Source organism: Phodopus roborovskii, unplaced genomic scaffold (genome assembly GCF_943737965.1).
Source record: "Phodopus roborovskii unplaced genomic scaffold, PHOROB, whole genome shotgun sequence".
NCBI classification, from domain to species: domain Eukaryota; kingdom Metazoa; phylum Chordata; class Mammalia; order Rodentia; family Cricetidae; genus Phodopus; species Phodopus roborovskii.
Window position 1 is genome coordinate 17,360,145 of NW_026126448.1, and position 16,289 is coordinate 17,376,433.

Consider the following 16,289-nt stretch of genomic DNA (forward strand, 5'->3'; position numbering starts at 1 on the left):
AAAAAAAAAATCAGAGTAAGAATGCCTGGGGCCCAGGTCTGGGAAGGGGCCCAGAAGCTCTCACTGGAGGGGAGGGGTGGGAGAGCCTTCAGTGTGGAAGTCTGCCTAGGACACTGGTGGGCCGAGGACTTAGTTATAGGTATATGCCTTGAAACAAGACACAAACGACTGAGTCAGAGCCACTCCAGCTATGGCCCCCAGCTGTCATCAGACGCATGGGGTGTGGCGGGTAACCCCCCTTCTCCAGCAGGCGCCCTGCTCCACCCCTTCACGACAGCTGCGGGACACCGGGAGGGTGGCTGCTCTCCAAGGCCTTGCAGGGGTGGGGATCGCAGGGCGCCGACACGAGGGGCGTTGGGTCCCTCTGGGTACCCCACCACTAAACCTTCCTCCCGCCTCGATTGGGCCCGGGAACTGCTCCCCTGACACTGCACGCCCCCTCCTCTCCTGGCCAAGCAACCCGGGGGCAGAATGAAAGGTGGAGAGAAGAAGGTTCCGGAAGCGCCTCTGGGCGGCCCCTCATCCCACCCCACCCCAACCCCCCATCCCCTCCCACCCTCTCCCCGCCCCCCAGGGCCGCAGGGCCCGCGCCCTCCTCCCGCGGGAGATGGTCCGGGCCAAGTGGGCGCGTCCGGCCCGGGTCGCCGGGATCTGGTGTCCGCTGCAGCTGACAGTGCGGCGGACGCGGGCACCGGCACAGCCGCCGGCGGGGCCGGCTATTAATAACGCTCCGGGCGAGCCCGGGGTCGGGCAGTCATGGCCAGTCCGGAACCCCTGCGCGGCGGGGACGACGCCCGGGCTGTGAGGTAGGATCCTCCAGGGCCCGTGTCGCCACCCAGGAGGAGAGGGGGTGTTAGGTGGGCTCCCGTCCCCAACCCGCGGCCCCCTCCTCCTCGCCCGGGTGTGGCCCGGGCGGAGCCACACGGGGAAGGGCGACCGGAGGCCTTGGCTTGGGGACCTGACACCTCCTGGTCTGTGGGATTTTGTGATACTCTTTCCACGCGCTGCGAGAGAATTAATCCTTTCAGGCTAGCAACCTGTCAAAATTTACTTGGTTCAACTGGCCAAGGGATAGTATAAGTTTTATTTTATTTTCCTTTATTTCTCATTCACTTTCTCTTGGGGCAAGGGAGAAACCATTTGAGATTTCACTGTATTTCAGCCACTTGGTGCAGGGCTGGGCAACTGCCAGCTTGAAGAGTCTGTTCCTCTTGTTCTTCCCGGTTTGGCTTGGGTGGAGGCCTATAGAGGAACTATTCTAGCCCAGCATTGGACCGTTGTTGGACCCAGCAGTTTTCCACACTGTGAGCCTTACCACTGGTGATTGTGGGGTCGTTCTGCCCCGAGTCACATTGTGGCCCGGGGACTTCCCAGTGTATCAAATTGTGGGAATATGTCCCGATACCCTCTGTTGTCACGTGAGAAGATAAAGCTGCCTGGCATCTTAATGCATACATTTTGCCTGAATTGCCTACACACATACTAATAAGCTTGAAGTCAGGCACAAGCTCTTGTTCACATGATGCCACACACACATCCAGCCACAGTCTGATGGACAGCGGTAAGGAGTTGTCCAAGTCCTCTGGGGACAGGGACAGAGTGGTGGTGGCACTGAGGTCAGGGGCCCCAGCTGAACACTCTCTCTGCTTGGCCTCCTGTCATCTGCTTCTTTGCCAGCTCTGTAGAGGAGCAGCTAGCTGAGAACAACATCTGGGACCCAGCGTGGTGTGCCAGCCCAGCCCGGAAGTCAGGAAGCCTGGATTCTATACCCTAGACCTGCCACTTGACCTTGGGCAAATTTCCCCTTGGAGTTCAGTTGGTTTTTGCTTGCCTTCCCAGGGCCCCGCACTAGGGTACAGACAGACGACTGGCCTTGTCTTCAGGATGTCCACTCTCATCCAGTGCACATGCTCACTTCCGTAAGAAAAAGCCACTGCCCCTAAAGATGAGCTACGTTCAGAATGTCGTGAGAACACAGTGGGTACACAGGAGATTGAGTTGGACAATGATTAGACATTTGCTAACTAAACCAATTGTTTTTTTCTGGGCTGGGAAATGAACCTAGTACTTCCGACATGCTAGGCAAGTGTTCCCTATCTCAGCCTCACTTCCTGACCCCACACCCCAACCCTAGCCTTATACCCGCCTCAACACTACACCCCACCACAACCCAACCCTGGAAAAACGTTCTGAGCCAGGTGCTGTGGTGACACACACCTTTAATCTCAGTGACCCAGAGGCAGAGGCAAACTCTATGAGTTTGAAGCCATCCGGGTCTACAGAGAAACCCTGCCTCAAACAAACAAACAAACAAAAACAAGCAAAAAAGAAAGAAAAAAAAATAAAAGAAAGGAATTCTGATGAGATGTTCTAAACCCTCTTTTAGGCCTATGCTTAGCTGTAGGCAGAGGGCTAGACTCTGCTCTTTTCTGATACCTCAGGTTCGCTTCCCAGGCTTTGCACTCCAGCTTGTTAGTCTCTGTACGGGGCATAACAGACAACAGTTTACAAGTGAGCATCCATGCAAGTGCTTAGAATAGTGCCTTGAGCACGGTTAAGTCATTCCTAGGAGGAACACAATGCAAAGGCCATCAGCCGGGAAAGCGGGGACTTTGGCAGAGCAGGACAGGTGGGCCTGCCTGCCTGAGCAGGTGCTTCTTCTTGGTGCCAGGGATTTTGCCTTCTCCGGTAGCTCCAGTTAGTGTTTTTAGGCAGATTGGTATTCAGGAAGTTGTATTTTTCAGCTAGGTCCTTCAGATATTGTGGGCCCAGAGTAGGAGGTGTGAAAAGTTACCACATGTTCTGGGTTGTCAGGTGCTGGGGGTGTTACAGGGGGGATGTGAGCTGAGGCTAAAAATGGTGAGTTAGGGCCACCTCTTTCAGACTTTGAAAGCTGGGTGGTAACACATGTCTGTAGTCTCAGCACCTTAGAGGCTGAGGCAGGAGGATTGCTAATACTTCCAGGCCTGGGACTGGAGAGATGGCTCAGCTGTTAAGGGCACTTGTTGCTCTTGCAGAGGACCTGAATTGAGTTCTCAGCTCCCACATGGTGGCTCACAGCCATTCATAACTTTCATAACTCCAGTTCCAGGGGATTCAATGTTCAATGCCTTCTCTCTCTCTCTCTCTCTCTCTCTCTCTCTCTCTCTCTCTCTTTTTTTTTTTTTTTTTTTTGGTATTTTGGTTTCTTTGTAGCTTTGGAGACTGTCCTGGAACTAGCTCTTGTAGATCAGGGTGGTCTTGAACTCAGAGATCCACCTGCCTCTGCCTCCTGAGTGCTGGTATTAAAGGTGTGTGCCACTACTGCCCAGAGGCAGTGGGGTTTTGTTTTTATTTATTTGGTGTTAGATTAAAATTTTAAAATTTATTTTTGGGTCAGGCGGTGGTGGTGTGTGCCTTTAATCCCATCACTCGGGAGACAGAGGCAGGTGGATCTGTGAGTTCGAGGCCAGCTTGGTCTACAAAGCTATGCAGAGAAACCCTGCCTCAAAAAATTAAAAAAAAATTGGTATACATGTTTTTAGTTTATGTGAATATTATTTTGCCTGCATGTGTAGATGTGGAGATTCTGGAACCCCTGCCTCCCCAGTGTAGAGCAGACTCCCAATTCTCCCATTGATTTTAGCCAAGTGTCTGTTCTCCCTGCATTCAGAAGAGGACACCAGATCTCATTATAGACGGCTGTGAGCCACATGTGGGTTCTGGGAATTGAACTCAGGATCTCTGGCAGAGCAGCCTGTGCTCTTAACCTCTGAGCCGTCTCTCCAGCCCCCTATTTTTGGTATGTATGTGGGGAGGACAGAAGTTGCTGGTGGGCATGAACCACCATGAGGCTTCTGGGAACCAAACTTTGTGTCCTCTGCAAGAGCAGCCAGTGTTCTTCACCACTGAGCCATCCATCCAGCAGCCCCTCTAGTTATTTACTTATTTATTTGGTGTGTGTGTAGGAGTGTGAGTGTGTTGTGTGTGTGTGTGTGTGTGTGTGCATTCAAGCTCAAGTGCGCATGCATTCCTGGGTAGAAATTGGTTCTCTGCATTTGGGCGCCAAGGATCGAACTCAGTTTATCAGACAAGGTGGCAAGTACCTTTATCTGCTGAGCCACTCCCTGACCCGTGTGTGTGTGTGTGTGTGTGTGTGTGTGTGTGTGTGTGTGTGTCGGGGCAGATTTTCATGAAACCGTATCGGCCTCAAACTCACTAAGTAGCTGAGGTTGGCCTTGAATTCCTGACCCCCTCCCTCCACCTCCCAGATTCTGGGTTTGCAGGCATGCATTTTCAGGTTTGTCTTTCCTTGTTTTTCCAAGACCCTTGGGTGTGCTGTGTAGAACACTCACTGTGTCTGAGAGTAAATTTCCTGTTCTTGAAGTGACTAGGCAGAGACTAGCTAGTGTTGCCATCAGGGAATGTGAACAGTGGGCTGTGTGTGGACGAGGGGGCAGATTGGTTGGTGAAGGGAGTAGATAACAGACTGAGGACCTATGGCAACTAGCCCTGGGGTGGAGGCCCAGTTAACACAACGGACAGGACTGCCCTTCCATCACTGTCCATCATCTCTCTTGCAGGGAAACAGGTACAGAGGCTGGTTTGTCTCTTCAGGACTCAGAATCCCCGAAGGAGACCATGACTTTGAGCCCCGAGGCCACTTTATCTTTGGAGGGGACTGTGAACCTAGATGACATTCTCTACCTGGGGGACTCAGGGGACTTTGAAGGGAGTCTTTACATGGAAGAGTTTGAGGAGCCAGAGAAAACACTATATATCGAAGAATCGAGGCAGCCAGAGGAGGCTCTGTGCCTGGAAGAGCCTTTGAGTCCAGAGGAGACCTGGCTTGTGGAGGAACCTGTGAAGCCAGATGAGGTTCAGTTTTCAGAGGAGCCTGTGGAGCCTGCTGAGAGCCCAAGCCCAGAGCAGACTGCTTGTGAGGCGGCCCTGGAGGAAAGCCTCCCAGCTCCACAGAGTCCCAGCACAGAGGAGGAGCTCAGCGTGGAGGATCTGGAACTGCTGGAAGGCCGATTCCAGCAGTGCGTACAAGCTGTATCCCAGCTGGAAGAGGAGAGGGATCAGCTTATCCACGAGCTTGTGCTGCTCCGGGAACCAGCCCTGCAGGAGGTACAGCAAGTCCACCAAGACATCCTGGCTGCCTACAAGCTGCACGCACAGGCCGAGCTGGAGCGTGATGGGCTCAGGGAAGAGATCCGGATGGTGAAGCAGAAACTGTTCAAGGTGACCAAGGAATGCGTGGCCTACCAATACCAGCTGGAGTGCCGCCAGCAGGACGTGGCTCAGTTTGCAGATTGCAGGGAAGCGCTGAGCACTCGGGCAGCCCAGCTCTCGGGAGAACTGACCCAGCTCCGAGATGCCTACCAGAAACAGAAGGAGCAGTTGCAGCAACAGCTAGAAGCACCCCCAACCCAGAGCGACGGGCACTTTCTCCAGGAGAGTCGGCGGCTGTCGACACAGTTTGAAAACCTCATGGCTGAGAGCCGCCAGGGCCTGGAAGCTGAGTATGAACCTCAGCTGCTGCGACTCCTGGAGAGGAAAGAAGCAGGGACCAAAGCTCTGCAGGACACTCAAGCAGAGATCCAAAAGATGAAGGAGGCTCTGAGACCCCTGCAAGCAGAGGCCCGGCAGCTCCATCTTCAGAACAGGAACCTGGAGGACCAGATCACGCTCGTGAAGCACAAACGCGACGAAGAGGTTCAACAGTACAGGGTAGGCCTGTCGGCTGTGTGAGAGAAAGTTTGACTATGGAGTCCAGGCTGGCTCGGAGACCTTGAGAAACTTGAGACCCTTCCTGCCTCAGCCTCCTGAGTGCTGGGATTATAGGTGTGTGCCACCACACTCAGCAGAAGTGACATCTTTTAGGTGAAGGGAAGGCTTTTTTCTTTTTTTCCTTCCAAGACAAAGTGTCTCTGTGTAGCCCTCGCTGTCTTGGAACTCACCCTGTAGACCAGGCTGGCCTCAGACTTAGAGATCCACCTGCCTCAGTCTCCTGAGTGCTGGGACTAAAGGTGTGGTGGCTACCACACCCAGATAGGCCTAATGTCTTTGGGACTGGGGTTACCATTCACCCTGTGAAAGAAGAAACTGTTCTTGGGTCCAGTAACTTATTCTTTCCTCCTGTCCTGCATTAATTTCATTTAGTTAAGGTCAGTGTTGGGATTTGACCAGTATTTGTATTCTTGGTTTACACAGCTCTTTGTGTTTTGGAAATTGAACCCACAGTGGCATGCTTGTTAGGCAAGTACTCTACCACTAATATCCCCTCCATCCCCCTTTTTTAAAAAAGATCTTACTAATGTCAGGCAGTGGTGGCGCATGCCTTGAATCCCACCATTCTGAAGGCTGAGGCAGGCTGTTCTCTGTGAGTTCAAGGCCAGTCTGATCTACAGAGTTACAGGTCAGCCATGTGCTTGTAGTGCCCAAGGAAGCCAGGAGAGGGCGATAGAGCCCCTGAAACAAACTGTGATTACCGACCATTGTGAGCTACCATGAGGGTGCTGGGAACTGAACTCAGGCCCACTGCAAGAACAGCAAGCCCTCTTATGCCTTGAGCCATCTCTCCAGCCAACATCCCAGTCTGACAGCTATTTTTACTCTTGGTTTATATAGCTCTGGGGAGGGGGGCAGGGCTTCACACGTGCTAGACAAGCTCTCTAATGGAGCTTTATCCACAATCCTCTTTTTTAAAATACATTTTTAAAGATTTATTTATTTTATGTACATGATGCACTATCTGCATGTTTGATGCAGGCCAGAAGAGGGCATCAGATCCCATTACAGATGGCTGTGAGCCTCCATGTGGTTGCTGGGAATTGAACTCAGGACCTCTGGAAGAGCAGCCAGTGCTCTTAACCCGAGGCATCTCTCCAGCACCACCACCCCTCCAGCCACAGTCCTTTTTTTCCCCCCATACTGAAAATTTTATTGAGGGGGAGGTAAGAAAAGAGACACAGAGACACAAAGAGAAGACAGAAGGGAAGAGGGGGACAGGAAGGGTCCTGTCTGGCCCAGGGGGATAGTAGGAGAGGGACCACAGTCTTCTTTTTACTTAAGACAGGGCCTAATTTGATTAGGTTAGTCTTGAACTCACTCAGTAGCTCAGGCAGGCCTTGAATATGAGATCTTCCTGCTTCAGCCTCCCATGTAGCTAGGGCTGCAAGCCTGTGCTACCAGGGTAAACGGGCTATCATACCTGGCTTGGATTCTTAGGTTTTATAGACAATGAAACTGAGGTTCAGTAAGGTAGTTTGAACCTGTGCCTGCCCAGCCTTCAGTATTTAAGTGTCCATTTCATGGAAGCCTTTTGTAATTGTAACTGAACAGTGAATCCTGCTTGGCTGTCGTCGGGAGAGCTAGAGTGCAGTGAGTTTATTCCCTCCCTCTACTGGCCACATTCACCCTCAGGAATCACCTATCCATCCTCCACCTTAAAGCTGTCCAGGGTTTGGGATGGAATCTCTGCATTTTCCTTTTTTGTACATGTCACCATATCCCTTGTATCCGAGTTATTTCTGATTAAGTGTGAGCCAGTTCTAATCCCTTTTTAGAAGAGTAGGATATAAATACTGAGTGAATAAACAATTACGTCTGCTGCCGCTGCACAGACTGGGCTATCTTTACTTATCTCCTTTTATTCTCTGCCTGGAGCTTAGGGGACACATTAGGCAAATGCTGAGTTAAGTGTTGCTAGGAACGCTGAGAAAACTTCCATGTGGGGCCTTTCACAGCAGGGATTTGTTTTATTTTCAGACAGTCTCAAGTAGCCCAGACTAGCCTCAAAGTAAACATGGCCCAAAGCTCCTGATATTCCTGTCTCCCTCTGGTGGATGGTCCTTTAGCTTGTCATTCCCCTGCCTCAGCCTCCCAAATTCTGGGAGTATAGTGATGCAACATCATATCTAACTTGCTACTTTTGCTTTTTGAAACCTATATTTCCTTGGATAAGCTTAAAATTGTGTGTCTTTCCCTCAAATCTTGAAAATGGCTGTATTTATGATTTTTCAAAAGTTTTTATTTTTACTTATTTATTTTTTGGTATTTCAAGACAGGGTTTATGTGTATCCATGGCTGTCCTGGAACTCACTCTGTAGACCAGGCTGACCTCAAACTCACAGAGATCTGCCTGCCTCTGCCTCCCGAGTACTGGGACTAAAGGTGTGCGCCACCTCTGCCCAGCAAGATTTTATTTTTAATTATGTGTGTTGTTTGGGTATGTGCACATGAATGCTGGGGCCCACAGAGGCTAGAAGCATGGGATTCCTTGGCAGCTTGACTTACAGGTGGTTGAAAGCTGCCTGATGTGGGTTCTTGGAATTCAGATCCTCTGCAAGAGCCATCTCTCTGGCCCTATGTTTGCTGTTTTTGAGACATTGTCTCACTATTGAGTCCATGCTGTCCTCAAACTTTATTCTCCTGTCTCAGCCTCCAGTGCTGAGTTTTCAAGGCCTAGACCACCATGCCTAGCTCCAAATTCTTTTATCCAAAAGGGTTCCTAAACAGTGTTTGCCAGACTCTCCTATTTCATTCCGGTTACTTTTCAAGGGTGCTCTGGAATTTCTCAGGCTGGGCCTGCACTCTTAGTCAGTTTGCCGATATTACCACCTCCATCAACCATCCATTCACAGTTTTTGAGTGTCTAGTATGAATCAGGCTAAGGTGCTGGCAAGAAAGACAGGAAGTAATCAGGGATGAGGTGTTGCTGCTCTTCCAGTTTGCAGTCTGGGAGGGATGCCAGACAAATGAACATTTTCTTAAAATGTAAGCATCATGTTAAAGAGGCTTCCTGAGTCAGGGATGGAGCTCAGTGGTAGAGTGCTTACTTGGTATGCACAAACCCTGGGTCTGACCTCTGGTACTGCACAGAAAAATGAGGACTGACATGGTAGCATGCACCTTTAATACCAACATGCAGATGCACAGGCAGGTGGATCGCTGAATTTGAAGCCAGCCTGGTCTATATAGTGAGTTCTAGCCACACACAGACCCCCCCACATACAAAAAATGCTTGATTTGAGACGGCTAAATATGAAAGTCTTAGACTCAGTGTAATATGAACTTTGAAATGAACATACTTAGATGTGCTGAGCAGTGTAACTGTAGTAGGAATGGCCTGTATGTATGGAGTAGGTATGCCCACTCCTGCCTGGGCAAGCAAATGATTAACAATGGCTATAATGTACTTGAAAGTTCTTCATAGAATTCACTCCTTCTTACACATCTGGGAGCTCTGAAATGTTTGGACACTGAGTAGAGAGGGGAGACTGAGAAGCCATCTGTCCTGTGTTCTGCAGTTCCAGAGTGATGGCATGATGATGTAACCAAGTGACATACGCATGTCCACTCTCTCCATGCAGCCTTGCAGTTAGGCCTTGAATGAGTTCACTGAATGATTAAGTGCAAATATTCCAGGCAGAGGGAACAGATCATCCGAGAGCTTGGGAAGTGAGGTCAGCGTGGCTGAGTGGCAAGCAATGAGTAGACAGACAGGGCGGAGTGGTACATGCAAATCATGCAAATCGTTTTACATCGGTGATTTCCCTTTTTTGGTGTGCATGCCTGTGTGTAAGTATGCTTGCCTGTACATGCTTCGAGAGCAGGTGTCCTGCTCTGTCACTCTCCCACCTTAGTGTGCCTGTCCCTTACTGAACACAGAGCTGTGTGCTAGTAGCCATCCCCTGCCCCACCACACACACACCCCAGTGTTAGGCCCACAGATGTATGTGGTCACATTTGAGCTTGTTGTAAAAGCTCTGGGGATTTGAACTCATGCCCTCATGCTTCTACACCAAGTACTCAGATGCTGAGCCATCTTCTTCACCCAAGTTTTCACCGAACTCAGACTCCTCCCCTCTGTACTTCAAATACACTATTTAAAAAGACAATTATTTGACCAGGGGCTGGAGAGATGGTTTATAGGTTAAGAACACTGCTCTTCCAGAGGTCCTGAGTTCAATTCCAGAAACTACGAGGTAGCTCACAACCATCTATAATGAGATTTGGTGCCCTCTTATGGCAGGCAGGCATACATGCAGACAGAACACTATATACATAACAAACAAATAAATAAATCTTTAAAAAATTATTTGACCTCCCTGGGGAGCAAAAAGGGGATGGGATGGGGGTTGTGAGAGGGACAGGGGAGGAGGGGAGGGTGAGAGAGCTGGGATTGACATGTAAAACGATTTTGTTGCAAATTAAAAAAAAGTATTTGGCAGGCATACAATGGTGGTACACACCTTTAATACCAACACTTGGTAGGCAGAGGCAGGTGGATTTCTGAGTTTGAGAACAGACTGCTCTACAAAGCGAGTTCCAGGACAGCCATGACTACACAGACAAACCCATGTCTCAAACCAACAAACAAACAAACAAAACCCCCAAAACTTCTTTGCTGATTTCATATCTGATATAATATATTCTGATCCCATTCACCCACTCTCTTTTTCCTCCCTGACCTATGCCAACCACCCTTCCCTTCCTGTTTTTGTTTTTGTAAAAGTCTATTTGGCATGGCAGTCTAGTAGTCTGGCCTTCTGGGGTTTCACAGAGAAATCAGAAGAGTCTGTGTCTAAAGAAAGTAGCAAAGTAACAGTGACTCGGGGTGAGCTTGGAGCCATCTGCTAATCCTGGCTTCCGTTCCCTCACAGGTAAAACAGGATCATACCTGATCGTAATCCAAAGGCCAAGACACAGTAAAATGAGATTTCTGAGGCTGGAGAAATGCCCAGTGGCTGAGAGAGTTTGCTGCTCTTTCAGAGGACATTCCCGGTATCTGCACAGGGCAGTTTACACCGTCCTGTAACTCCAGCTGCAAGGGATCTACACCCTTTTCTGACAGCCCTAGGTACCGCACGCACATAATTCATGTATACACATTGAGGTACAGATGGGCATGCATTATTATTTTTTAAGATTTTTTAAATGTAAACAATGTTCTGCCTGATTAGGAGGCAGAGGCAGGTGGATTAAAGGCATGAGCCATCACTGCCCAATCATTAATTTTAAAATTTTATGTATGGGTGTTTTGCCTGTATGTGTGTCTGTATACCACATGCATGCAGTGCCCAAGAGGCCAGAAAGCAGCATCAGATCCTTTGGAACTGGAGTTACAGATGCTTGTGAGCATGTGGGTGCTGGGAATCGAACCTGGGTCCTCCGAATGAGTATCAAGTGCTCTTAAACATTGAGCCATCTCTCCAGATGATGGTGGCACATGCCTTTAATCACAGCACTCAGGTGGCAGAAACAGGCAGATTTCTGAGTTTGAAGCAGGGTTTGGTCTACAGAGTGAGTTCCAAGATGGCCAGGACTATACAGAGAAAGCAAACACTGAGCTATTTCTCCAGTCACTTACTACCCCTACTCATTCCTTTAATAACAGGGTCTGCTTAGCCTTGGCTCGCCAGGAATTACTATGGGAATCAGGTGGCTTCCATCCACCTGCCCCTACTTGTCCTGCCCTGCTTCACCCAGCCTTCTGAGATGCTCTTCATTGGCGGTGGTGGTGGAGTCACTGGTTAGCTAGCCTGACTGCTGAGCCTCCAGGCACCTGCCTAGTTTCCCCAGCATTGGGATTGTAAACTCGTCTCCAGTGATTCTGGGGATTAACTGACATCTCTTATTGTGTGGCCAGCACTTTACTGACTAAGCAATGATATATATGTATGTATGTATATACATACATACATACATACGTACGTATATGTTTTTCTGGACAGGGTTTCTCTGTATTGCTTTGGAGCCTGTCCTGGAAATTACTCTGTAGACCAGGCTGGCTTTGAACTCAGAGATCTATCTGCCTCTGCCTCCCTAGTGCTGGGACTAAAGGCGTGTGCCACCAATGCTTGGCCTCCATATATGTATTTTTTTTCTCTTGCCTTTTTTTTTTTTTTTTTTTTTTTTTTTGAGACAGGTTCTGTACATAGTTCTATCTGGCCTGGAACTCAGTATGAGGAACAAGCTGGTATTTACCTCACAGAGCTCTGCTGGGATTAAAGGTGTGTGTCACCACACCTAGCCATTTTTTAAAAATTGTTTTGAGACAGTCTCATGGCCTCCTGACTCACTGTGATCAAGAATGACCTTGAGTCTGCATAGAGTGCTGGGATCCTAGGCAAGCATCATCATGTTGTCTTATGTCCCATGCAGCATCACCCCAATCCCACCCACCCATCCCCACCCATGCTTTCCCTTACTAAAACTGTGACAGGTGTCAGGGAAGTCTCCCTTCAGAATCCACATTCTTAGGTGGTAAGACCACATCCATGTGGTCCCCCAGGCAGGGCTGGGCACTAAAAAAAGATCTGGTAATGTTGGGTAAAGATGAGCTTTAGCAAGTGTCCAGCGTCACAGACAGATGTGCCTCAGTGAGTATCAAAGCTGACTCCAATCAGAAAGCCTTCTAATAATAGCAGTGCCCAAAACATATGCTTAATATTTCTCAACTGCCCTTCCCAGTCCACCTCCCCATAGCAACACTGTGTTCCCAGTGTCCCAACCCTTTTGAGACAAGGTCGCCTGCAGCCCAGGCTGGCCTAGAGCTTGTGATCCTACCTCTGCCTCCACAATGCATATGCCACCACAATTTATGCTGTGCTGGGGGGGGTGTGTGTGTGTCAAAGCCAGGGCTTTGTGAACAAAAGGCACTCCATCAAACAACAACGTGCAAGTGTTGTCTATAGCGGATGTCAGGTGTTTATTGTCTGGCTCACAAATGTTTGGCCATTCCGTGCAGGAGCAGCTGGAGGAGATGGAGGAGAGACAGAGGCAGTTACGAAGTGGGGTACAAGTCCAGCAGCAGAAGAACAAAGAGATGGAGCGGCTGAGGACCAGCCTTGCTGAAGAGCTTTCAGCATATAAGTCAGTCTTTTCTGCTTCCCAAGACTCACCTGCAATTGACTGAGGATGGTGGGGGGCTCAGGGAATGTTTCATTTAACGAAAGGGGAAAAAAAAATCATTTGGGGAAATGACTTTCAAATTGTGTCCACCAGTGAACAGTTAGAAAACAGCTCTCTCTTTTCCAAGGGCTACACTACCCAAGAGTCTGGAACAGGCTGAGGCAGCTACTTCTCCAGCAGGTGGAGCCAAGGCCCAACCCCAAGGTGATTTTTGTGGGTAGATGACAATGGTGTTTGCTGGTCATCACTGCATTGCTAACAGTACTAATGCCTTATTCTGGAGAGCCTGTACCCTTGCTTGGGATTCTCTTACCTCTATCTGCATAGTTACAGGCATGTGCCTCTGTACCTGGTTACTTAAACCCTTCTATTATTATTATTTTTGTTTGTTTTTTGTTTTTTGAGACAGAGTTTCTCTGTACTTTGGAGGCTGTCCTGGAACTAGCTCTTGTAGACTAGGCTGGCCTCAAACTAACTGAGATCTGCCTGCCTCTGCCTCCCGAATGCTGGGACTAAAGGTGTGAACCACAACTGTTAGTTTTTAATATAACCTCAGGATGTAGCTGAAGCTGGCTTTGAATTCATAGCAGAACTCCTGGTCTTAGCCTCCTAAGTACTACCTATAAATTTATCAAATGACAAATAATTTAAGGATGGTACATGTCTCAAATATACTTAAGGTCAGGTAAAATTGATTTGGAATTTTTTAAGTTCTCTGTGTAACAACCCTAGCTGTCCTGGAATTCTTTGTAGAGCAGGCTGGAACTCACAGAGATCTGCCTGCCTCTGCCTCCCAAGTGCTGGCATTAAAGGCATGAGAAAGCTTTAAGTTTTTAAAGTTTTAAAGATTTATTTATTTATTATGTATACAGTGTTCTGGCTGCATGACAGAAGAGGGCACCAGATCTCATTACAGATGGTTGTGAGCCACCATGTGGTTGCTGGGAACTGAATTCAGGATCTCTGGAAGAGCAGCCAGTGCTCTTAACCTCTGAGCCATCTTTTTTTTTCAAGACAGGGTTTTTCTGTGGCTTTGGAGGCTGTCCTGGAACTACCTCTTGTAGACCAGGCTGGTCTCAAACTCAGAGATCCACCTGCCTCTGCCTCCTGAGTGCTGTACGCCACCAACGTCTGGCCCCAAGCTTTAATTTTTAGTGGGACTCAAAATTACGTTTAGGATTTTGCTGGGCCTCACCAAAATTTTTCTTTGATACATGGCCTCATCATATGTAGCTTTGGTTGGCCTTGAACTCACAGATATCCACATTCCTCTGCCTCACAAGTGCTTGGATTAAGGGTATGCACTACCATTACTGCCAATAACTTTTTTTTTCCAAGATAAGGGGTTCTCTCCCTGGCTGTTCTGGAACTCACTTTGTAGATCAGGCTGGCCTCGAACTCTCTGAGATCCACCTACCTCTGCATCCCAAGTGCTGGGGTTAAAAGGTATGGACCACCACCACCTGGCAAGAACTTTTATATTATAGACAGATCATCTAGTGGCCAGAGAAGGCTCAACAGTTAAGAGACTCACTAAGGACACAGGTTTGGCTCCCAGAACTCACATGACAACTCACAATAGTCTACAGCTCCAGTTCCAAAGGATCTGATGCCCTCTTCTGGCCTTTGTACCAGGCACAGGCATACACGCAGGCATAACATTCATTCACATGTAGAATAAAAAAATATTTAAAGCAAGCAAAATCCAGACTATCGATACACCCTTCCTCTATCCCTAGCACTCAGTTTCCTTGGTACAGCACAAGAGACAGCCCTACTGTCAGACTAAGATTGACAAAGGAGGCCAATGTGAGTAAACTGTGTATTTAAAAATCATTGAGGATATTCATAGAGCCCAAACTACTTAGTCAATATATAAAATAATCAACAATCCTGTCCATTCATTTCTGTGTCAGAATGAGTTTGTATGAGTACGGAGACCGTGGAGTGCAGAAGTTAAAGGCAATTATAACTGCCCCATGTGGGTGTTGGGAACCAAACTGGAATCATCTGGAAGACCCTTATATGCTCTTAACTGCTAACCCATCTCTCTCTCTTGCCCCCTATTTTTTACATAATGAACACAAAGGCTGTGTATTTATTCAGTAGTTGGGAAGTTGTAGGGCCTGCCTAGTATCTTTCAACCAAACCACTCAAGATTAGCTGCTCAGAAAGTTGAGGCAGGAATATCACACATTGAAGTCTGTGTAGTTAAAACTTAGAACCTGCCTCAAAAGGCCTGGGAGAATATATAGCTCAGTGGTAGGTTGTTCACTTGGTTTCTATGGGGCCCTAGTTTAATCCCAAGTATTAAAAACAAAACACACACTTTAATGGATGTAACTCAGCAGTGAATTGCTTGTCCAGCATGCATGTGACAGCAAGTTCTATAACCAGGAAGGAAAAAACAAAAACACAAGCCTGCCAAAGTTGTATACAATACAGAAGATGTCCATACTTTTTATGTCCTTTCCTAGTTAAATTTGGATAGAAACTGGCAATTACTTCAACTGTAAGTTTTTGGGTTTTCTTTTATGGTTATGCTGATCACCTGGAAGTTAAAGCCCTGCAGTTAAGGACAAAGGGAATATGGAGCCTCTGGCCTCCAAAGACACACACAGGTACTCACATGCACAAAATCTTAAAAACAAAACTGAGGGTGTAAAGATGGCTCAATGGTTACCAGCACTTGCTGCTCTTGCAGGACTACGGCTCAATTCCCAACACCCACATGACAGCTCAAAACAAGAGTGTAAGGGATCCAATGCCCCTTTCTGGCCTCCATGGGTTCTCCATGTCCTGTGCACATCTCTCTCCTCTCCCCCTACCCATACTCCAACAAATAAACAACCTAAAATCTAAGGAATAGCAGGCATTATAATACCTGTGTAAAATTAGGCTGGATAAAGACATTTTCATCCAGTTACGCTGTCACAACATGTCCTGCCTCAGCCTCCTGAGCACTGAAACAGTGTCTGCTTACTCACTCCACTGTCACACAGGTTACTATTTATATTGTTGTCGTATTTTAGCCAGGTATGGTGGCACATGATTTTAATCTCAACAGGCAGAAGGCAGGTGGCCGACCTGGTCTTAAATAGTCAACTTCAGGCCAAGCAAGGCTACATGGTGAAATCAACTGAAATAAACCACAATGTAGAAATCTTTCCCCAGTCTACCCTAAGGAAATCTTGGAAGCTCATTGTTTTCTAGTATATTATTTCAGATTGTAGAAAGTGGAAACTTAACTGTTATTTCTTTCAATCTTACAGGGACTGTTTAGAAATGCATTGCCGGATCTGTGACCCAGAAACAAAGCATTTATACTAAAGCATTGCTAGATGGACTTTTCCTCCAAACAGGAAAGGGTGCCAGCAGAGGCCAAGCAA

General features: G+C 48.0%; 1 protein-coding gene across 3 annotated transcripts; it reads left to right on the forward strand.

Moving 5' to 3' along the window:
* The first annotated feature begins 562 nt into the window (after nt 1-562).
* Sync (syncoilin, intermediate filament protein) lies at nt 563-16,257 on the forward strand. Of its 3 annotated transcripts, XM_051188887.1 has the most exons (5): nt 563-806; nt 4,563-5,712; nt 12,737-12,861; nt 13,028-13,104; nt 16,173-16,216. In XM_051188887.1, the coding sequence occupies exons 1-5, from the start codon at nt 757-759 to the stop codon at nt 16,181-16,183; spliced, it is 1,413 nt and encodes a 470-aa protein (XP_051044844.1). In that variant the 5' UTR covers nt 563-756; the 3' UTR covers nt 16,184-16,216. The 3 variants fall into 3 exon arrangements, with proteins under 3 accessions (XP_051044844.1, XP_051044845.1, XP_051044843.1); XM_051188888.1 differs by lacking the exon at nt 13,028-13,104 and having other exon boundaries at nt 16,173-16,257; XM_051188886.1 differs by lacking the exon at nt 16,173-16,216 and having other exon boundaries at nt 13,028-13,121.
* Nucleotides 16,258-16,289: the final 32 nt, after the last annotated feature.

What these genes read in the sequence shown, in the direction of transcription:
- Sync (XM_051188886.1), top strand. Translation starts at nt 757, where the DNA reads ATGGCCAGTCCGGAACCCCTGCGCGGCGGGGACGACGCCCGGGCTGTG. An exon ending in GACGACGCCCGGGCTGTGAG is followed by an intron (nt 807 to 4,562) that starts GTAGGATCCTCC and finishes TCTCTCTTGCAG; the next exon opens with GGAAACAGGTACAGAGGCTG. An exon ending in GAAGAGCTTTCAGCATATAA is followed by an intron (nt 12,862 to 13,027) that starts GTCAGTCTTTTC and finishes CTCTTTTCCAAG; the next exon opens with GGCTACACTACCCAAGAGTC.